Consider the following 7,826-nt stretch of genomic DNA (forward strand, 5'->3'; position numbering starts at 1 on the left):
GGATCCCGACGTCTGTATATTTGGAGTTTGCGGTGTCTCTCTCCCTGTGGTCGCTTGGATTTTTCTCCAGGTCCTCTGGTTTTTCCCTCTACATTTACAAATAATGTGTTTAGAGTCTATCACTGCTATGAATTTCCACATGATAAGCCACTTCATTGTGCTATCATTCGTAGTCAGGTCGCTTCTGATTAAAACTATATAGCTCAGTGGGCCTTACCTGGTAAAATAAAACATTGTTTAGTTGAATAGATTAAAACCCACGTGCGAATCCATATCTCAGTCACCCCGTGATTTAAACTCAAACCCCAACATGTTCGTCAATAACACTGCACGTTGCCTTCAAAGGAAATGTATATAATGGGCGGCGTTTCGGGAAATGGCCCTTCTCCGTGACTAACCTGGGATCTCAGGTTTACCGAGTTAATGGCCTCAACTCGTTCACCAATGACTGCACACAAAATAACTTTATTGTTTTTCTATCATTTGGTTTGCTCCAGCATTGAGAATTGAAAATGTTTGGTTTGTTTCAACTGTGACAAACTTTGTCTTCAGGAAATGTATGAGGTGTAAACCCCTACCATGTAAAAACAGGTCAATAGGAGTGACTTCCGAGTCAGTCTTAAAGTCAACTTCCAGAGTCGTTCTCTGCAAACATTGTTGTGTACTTCTCACTCTGAGAGCTCCGAAAGGAAATATCGCCCATCGCAAGACGCGACAATGATTATACAATCATTCCTGCATCCGCACACCTGCGGTGAAGACTCCGGTGGTGACTGCGATGTTGGTGCTAGATCGCAGAATACGTGCTGATGACATTCCGTTGTGACGATGATGGCAGCTGTGATAGTGGTAAGTCATAGGAGTGATAGAGTAAATGGCAAGAATGATAGGTTGTGTGATAGAGTCAATCGGAGATCCGTGTCTGTTATTCACACCCGCAGATCCAAGTGATCATGTTCACCTTCGAGTAAACTGGCTCGCCCGGCCCGACCTGGAGCCTGCCATGACAAAACGCTCCTCAAGTATGACCCAGAGCATAGGCCTGCACGTGACATCGAAGCAAATTAATGACTCCGTTCCGCTTTCTGAATTTTACAAATGATTTGGAGACGCTGTGTTCGCAGCATTGCACCGGCGCAATTCATGAGAAAAAAAAATCAACAAATTTATCGATAACGCTGCCTTAAATAGAAAAATATATAAGAGGCGACGTTTCAGGCAATAGCTCTCCTTCATAGCACGGAGAGATCGAGTGAATAATAATTTGAGACTGTGCTATATATCATGCAGCCCTGATAATAATCACATTGTAAACGATGTTTTCTCATGAAGAGTTTTAAATTGGCATATTAAGTTACCTATTTATGCATAAACTATTTAGTATTAAAATTATGAAATGTTGGCACATTGCATTATAGGTTACGATGCTGAAGTGTGGTGTCTTATTGAAGAGCTCTTTTCTACTCAGTATCAAAAAGGCTTTCAAGAACGGTTATAAAAATCTGAACCTTGCAAGCACAATATTTAAAATATTTCTTGAGTATGGATATTATATAATTGGAATGATAAGGCAGGCCCAGGAATGAGTCGCTAAGTAGACAATTTGAGCCTGTCTTCATTAAGATACCACACTGAAACATGGTTACCCATAATGCAAAGTGCCAGCAATATTTTCTAACGCTTCTTTCATTACAAATGAGTTGATGCATTCACACATTTTTTTTTATTGTTGAAGGGTGTGTCTGCCAATTTTCAAACTCTGAATTGAGAAACATGTTTTATTTATTGATTTCTTATCATTTCCCCGTGGTGTATGGCGAAGCCGTCAACTCTTATTCACTCTATCTCTCTGACCTCTCCATGTGCTATAAGGAAGGGCCATTGGTCAAAACGTCACCTATTATACATTTTCCCTTTTAAGCCCCCAGTGTTATTGGTGGACGCGTTGTGTTTTTGTTCTTCAGAAATCTTAGCATGTGGCTGTAAATCAGTTTTTTTTCCAGCTTTGGCTTTTGGCAAACAAATTTAAGCACCCGAGTGAGAAATCTTTGTGCTTGAATTGAACTTTACTTGTGGCTTTCAAGCGGCTTTGGCAAGAGACGAGGTTTGGCCAAGATTCGTTCACGTGCCATGTTGCGTTGTGTGCCCTGCAGTATGGCGCACTGATGAATGAGGTTCTGGCAGTCATTCATCATACATACCCGGCAATACAAATATTAGCTAATCGAATGTTTTTAAGTTTGTTCTGGCTTTGGGCTTCCGCTGTTTTGCCAACTTTCACACCGCTTAGTTATGCATGTTTACATTTATTATCGTTTTACTTTGCTGTCACTTAATTCTCAACAAAAAAGCAAAGAATTACGCGCGGCCGTGACCAACAACAAAAACTACGATGCCCGAAACTTTGCATTGGTCTGGTGCACAGAGGAGCCTTGCTTAGGCGACAAGTCCATCTTCTGTCAGATGGAGGTGCTGGTGCGTTACTGCCCCATCCCCGGCTACAACAAGCTCTGCTGCGAGTCGTGCAACAGGCGGGCGGCGGGAACGCTCGTACCGCCTTCCTCCGACACTTACGCCCTCGCGGAACCCGGCCTGGGCGGCGTCGCCGAGGATGCCCACGCCACCGCCGCCGCCGTCGCCGTGTCGGCGGCGGCGATGCCCACGGAGTGGCCGGCGCGGCCTGACGTCGCGCCCACTGCCCGCCTGGAGCCGCCCCACTTTGAGATCGTCGGTTCGGCGGCCGCAAGGAGGGCAGTGGCTTTTTCTGTGGTTGGCGACGACGACGACGACGGCGACGACGACGACGAAGGAAGGGAAAGGGAAGTCGGCGACGGGCGGCCCTGGGGGCGCCGGGCCTCGGCGGAGAGCGGCGAGGCTCGCGGGGGGAGGCGCGAGGAGCCCCCCGTTGGGGTGCGTGGGGAGGACCGGCAGCCACAAGCTGGCGAGGCCGCACGGGACCCGCTCGCATTTCACAAGGTCGCCAGGAGGGCTGGCGAGGGGGCCTCCTCGGATGTTGTGAAATCCAACGCGTTTGACGACTTGTCTTCAGAGGATGACGAGGTACACGAGGAGGAATCTGGAATACTGCTGATGAGATGATCAGAAGATTGTTTTATTGGTAAAACCTTCTGCAGAAACTTTGCACACTCCAGAAACCCACTGTAATGGCAATTATTTTAACAGGCAACTGTAACGTTTAACACGGTAACAAACATCGTTGGACGATGAGCGGATAATATTCTCTCGCCTAGTGATTGCCTCAGTCCTTGTGAGTGTGGTGTGGTTACCTAAAGTTATCCAGGTGTGAAGCGTAGAGCTGACAACGTGTTTGATTTCACACAGCACTTAACTGCTTGACTGATTTAGACTTAACACAGCGGAGAAAACTTTTGAAACTACAAAGTTGGATGTATTAACATTTTTATTTTAAGAGTTTGATTAACATCAGAAATGAAGGGTTGACAGACGGTCAGTTATCTGACTGGACACTGCAGATCTTAGATACTTATTAGGACTTAAGAAAATGGTGCTGTGGCCACCTTTCTCTACGGTGCTAGGCAAGATGCGAAGTCTTGCTTCTCTCGGAGAACGTCACATATCATCTCAGCTGGGCGAGTAGCATCGCGCGGGGCCATGCAGCGTTCGGGGGGGAGTGCCAGTGATTGTTGAGACGACAACAACGCCGCTGAGCCGTTCTGGTACTCGGGGTTGCCTGCCACCTGAGTTGTGTGGAACGGCTGGCCGAGAACATTCGCAACAAAAAGTGTTTTACTTAAATATGTGCGTGGTTGAGAAGACCGAAGCACGCTATTAAACGATATTATTATTATTAGGACTAGCTTATTAACAAACAACATGGGTTGTACTCCAGGCCAGTACTTGTGCTTACAATTCTAATTCGCCGTTTCACTCCAAAGACTTTGTTGCCTCCTTAGTGGCGAGGCTAGTTTGATCCATGTCAGAGAAAGCAGATGTGTTTTTGTTTTTCTAGATTTGTTTTGTAATATAAAAACATATTAAAGGAAATAACGTCCAACTTAGATAGTGTACTATTATGTTGGTTTACGTTCCAGAATTTACTATGGTATCTGGTAGAAAAAAAAATGCATAACAATTACAAACACCGACAACCTCATGTTTTATGAGCGGCTATTGAGTTTGTCTTTTTAACTTTTTGCGTTTTTACGCACGTCTAGTTGTGTTTAAATGATTAACCTGACAACTGGAGTCAAGGGAATTGACTCGACAGGAAGAAAATCGTACTTTTTCACGAGAGATTTTATAAACCGTGCATAGCTTTCCGTTAGTTATTTCACTCCTACTGAAACGCCGTTGACAAACGTCAACTAATGTTGCCAAGGTGCCATCGTTATTATTCGTGCTTGCATTACGGCTAAAATACTGACACGGTAAATTATTCAGTCACGTATATTTCTGCTCAGGATAAATTTTGAATTCCACAGGATATCAATCACCAACCACTAGCCTCTACGCTACCCAGATGCATCCGATTCAGACCGGCAGCTCTTTCATAAACGGTGCAAGTAGGGCATGCCATACGAACGGCTGCTTAATGTAAATATCAACATGGGAGTCCCAGCATTACTACTTTAAATCTTAACTCAAAGGTTTTCAAATTTCACCTGACCTCCAAATACTGGCCTGCGTTAGCGTGCACAGTAATAGATGAACGAGGCATGCGCCCACACGAAACCACGAGTTTGTGTTGTTGCAAAAACCCTGATTTGTGTGGCTGTTTAAGGGTGACCGACTACGGTTTGGTTTGATAGGGGTCACTGCTCGCGTTGACCCCGAGGGTTAACGCATGGGTGCAGTCGGTCGACTGCACGACATTAAACCCACCCGTTAGTCGTGATGTCCCAGAGCCATGAAGTTCTCTGCGTGCACAGTGTTACGTCAAATTTATTTTCAAAAGAGGTGATTGAAAGAATATATCTTAAAAAGAATCAAGGAAAATGAAAACAAAGGTCAATTTGAATGAATATCTTCCAAGCGTAAAAACAAAACAGCGTCTATTGTAAATATTGTAAATGTTAAGTATTTGCTATAAAACACAGTGTTTAAAGAGAACTATGATAACTCTCAAAAGGGCTTGACTTTAGATAGGTATGATGTCTATATTGCGAGTGCCCGACGGGCTGCAGGTGTGAAGGGAAGTCGACTGAATGAGCGCACCCACATGCAATAACACGCACACGCGCACACACTTGTGTGACTGCAGCGGTATTTATTTAAGCAACTTAAAACAAAACAGTGTATCACGTACGATAGAGGTCAATGGTGCAGGTCAAAGCACTTGGATGGTTTTCATAATTTGCTGTTTATGTTTATTATTAACTTTATAAACTTGTATTTAGAGATAATGCAATATACCTCAAACAGTAAGACCCAGGTCACTGCAGATTAACCAAGGTCATGTGCTTGATTGACCCTGTGCCACTCATCGACAGGGCTCTCTAGTCATGACTGTAATATTCATTGTGTTTGAACTTCAGATTAACATGGGAGAAATGTCTGTTCGTTTATAAAAACAGCCATTATATTTGAATCTAGAGAATTAAGTCGTTTGTTGGTGTTTGGTAATAATTTCAAGTAGCAATATAATACTTTTAACATGTTCACTGGCAGGGGCACGCCAAGTTTGGTTACAGGATTTAAGACTTGCGTGGAATGCTAGATTCAAATATGAACTTCAACACGCTTTTTATGTTAGTACTAAATCGTATAACGTATGTATCCCCTATACACCATGCTTAGTTTGTCCATTGTTGGATCGTATTAACGCTTTATAAATCCAGGGTGGGGCACCCGGTTCGCTCCCGTCTCTCCGGCTAGTACTGAGACGATGAAAAGTGCCGTCTCTGCTCGCGGGGGGTGCCCATTCCATCCAATAACGGCGGCGGGGGGGGAGCATAAAATAACCTTTTTAGCGTTAGCTCGGAAAAATCCTGAAGCGGACAAGACGAGTGGCTTGCTCTCGGAGCCCCTCACCGCGTTCGCCAGTGGGGTTGGTCTCGTCACGAGCCAAGATGTGGTAACGGTGGCATTAAACTAACACAAATCTGTGAATAGCATCGTATGCTAGGAGGTACTGTCCCACTGTTCACAAACGACCAGCTTTCAGAAGCATGAAACGAGTAATAAAATTGTATGTTGCCCGAGCGTGCGTTCCTTATCCTCCACGTGTGTTCGTGATCGCTGGGAAAACGTGACGGCGAGCATGCACGGTTGTTCACGCAACTCAAAGAACATTTGTCAAGGAGATGTTTGCGTGTGAGAATCTTTCATCGTGTGTTTATTTCAAATAAACATTTTACAAATGACACACTTGATGACAAATCGAGGACAAACAACAGTAAATGCTAGGTGCACAGACACAAATATCCTATAAAATGTAATAGAACTCTATTAACAGAACCAAGGTAGAATTTCCATCGGAAATAGTTATATTCACATACAAACGTACCAGATGTATTGCAGCATTTCAAACATGAAAAAATACGCGTTTAAAAAAAAAGTTATACTCGTAAAATCACATTTAAACATACATACGGTATATAAAAATTTCTCTACACAAAGAATAAACATTTGTGATGGATCATCACATGGTGGTGCTCTAGTTTGTGTGAGAAGCCACGTGCAGACAATTGCCACTGCTCCACCGCGATTATCAATTCATATATTACGGAACTCCTTTTATCCGAGACTCCTATTACCCACGGCCCTATTCTTCCTAATATCCGTGACTTCCCATGTGTCTGCAAAATGGCATCCCATTATCCGCCATATTTTCACAGGTCATGCATTGTATAATCCATGATTTTGTATTATTTTTAGTTATTTTTACTTGCTGCGATCAAAGTGCACAGGCAGCCCACTTGCTTTGAACACGCTGCATGAGACAACACACAGACACGAATACACTCACAGATACATGGAGATACACGGATGGAGACAGAGAGAGACACAGAGGCAAAGAAAGACATGGAGATACAAACACACAAAACAATGAGATACGAAGAGACACGGAGACAGAGAGACAAGGAGACACACAGACGAGGAAACACAAGACACAAAGATGCGCACTAAAACAGACCCATAGAGACATTGAGAAACAAAGACACGGATACCGAGAGAGGTGACACAGACACTGAAAGACACAGAGACGTAGACATGAAGACAGAGAAACGGAGGCATAGAGAGACAAAGAGATACACATGAAGACAGAGGAACTGTAACACACATGATGATAGGGACAGGGAAAGGTGCTGTACAAAGACGGAGGCAGTGACATACGCACAGGCACACGAGACATCTTTGAAGACACGTACAGATCAACCCCTCCACAGCCACTGAAGCACGACCGGCGTTATCACGGATAAGAGGAGTCGATGCTGCAATTTGATCCGCGGGTTAGACACGTTCTTACTCTACAGACAAGAGGAGTAAACTGCGAATAATCCGCCAGTCCCACTCTCCAGGCCCCACACATTACCATGGATAACAGGAGTTGTATGTCGGCCTTGAATTAAATCATTCGGATTAATAGCGCGTGCACAATTCGCGTAGTGAGTTGCTCACACAGGACATCTGTGCAAGACATCGTATGTCGAACAACAGTTTTAAATCCACTGCAACTTGACATACAGGTGGAGGGCCCACGTGCGGATCATTTTAAATGTAACGCTTGCACTACATAAATGCATTTATTTGACAAGTTATAAAGTACACTATATAAAATATACATTTCTATTCGGTTTGTGAGTATGATAAGTTTTTTTGTAAAGACGTAATATATACACAAA

General features: G+C 43.9%; 1 protein-coding gene across 2 annotated transcripts in view; it reads left to right on the forward strand.

Annotated features, from left to right (window-relative positions):
- LOC133350736 (A disintegrin and metalloproteinase with thrombospondin motifs 3-like) overlaps positions 1–7,734 on the forward strand; it is a 73,598-nt gene extending 65,864 nt beyond the window's left edge. The window contains exons 22-23 of one of the 2 annotated variants that reach the window (XM_061565418.1): positions 942–1,022; positions 2,426–7,734. In XM_061565418.1, coding sequence (XP_061421402.1) covers positions 942–1,022; positions 2,426–3,099 — 755 coding nt within the window. In that variant the 3' untranslated portion in view covers positions 3,100–7,734. The remainder of the gene's footprint in view (positions 1–941; positions 1,023–2,425) is intronic. The other variant, XM_061565419.1, reaches the window with a different exon arrangement.
- The last annotated feature ends 92 nt before the right edge of the window (positions 7,735–7,826 follow it).

Source organism: Lethenteron reissneri, chromosome 34 (genome assembly GCF_015708825.2).
Source record: "Lethenteron reissneri isolate LAM-NWPU_2019-01 chromosome 34, ASM1570882v1, whole genome shotgun sequence".
NCBI lineage: Eukaryota > Metazoa > Chordata > Hyperoartia > Petromyzontiformes > Petromyzontidae > Lethenteron > Lethenteron reissneri.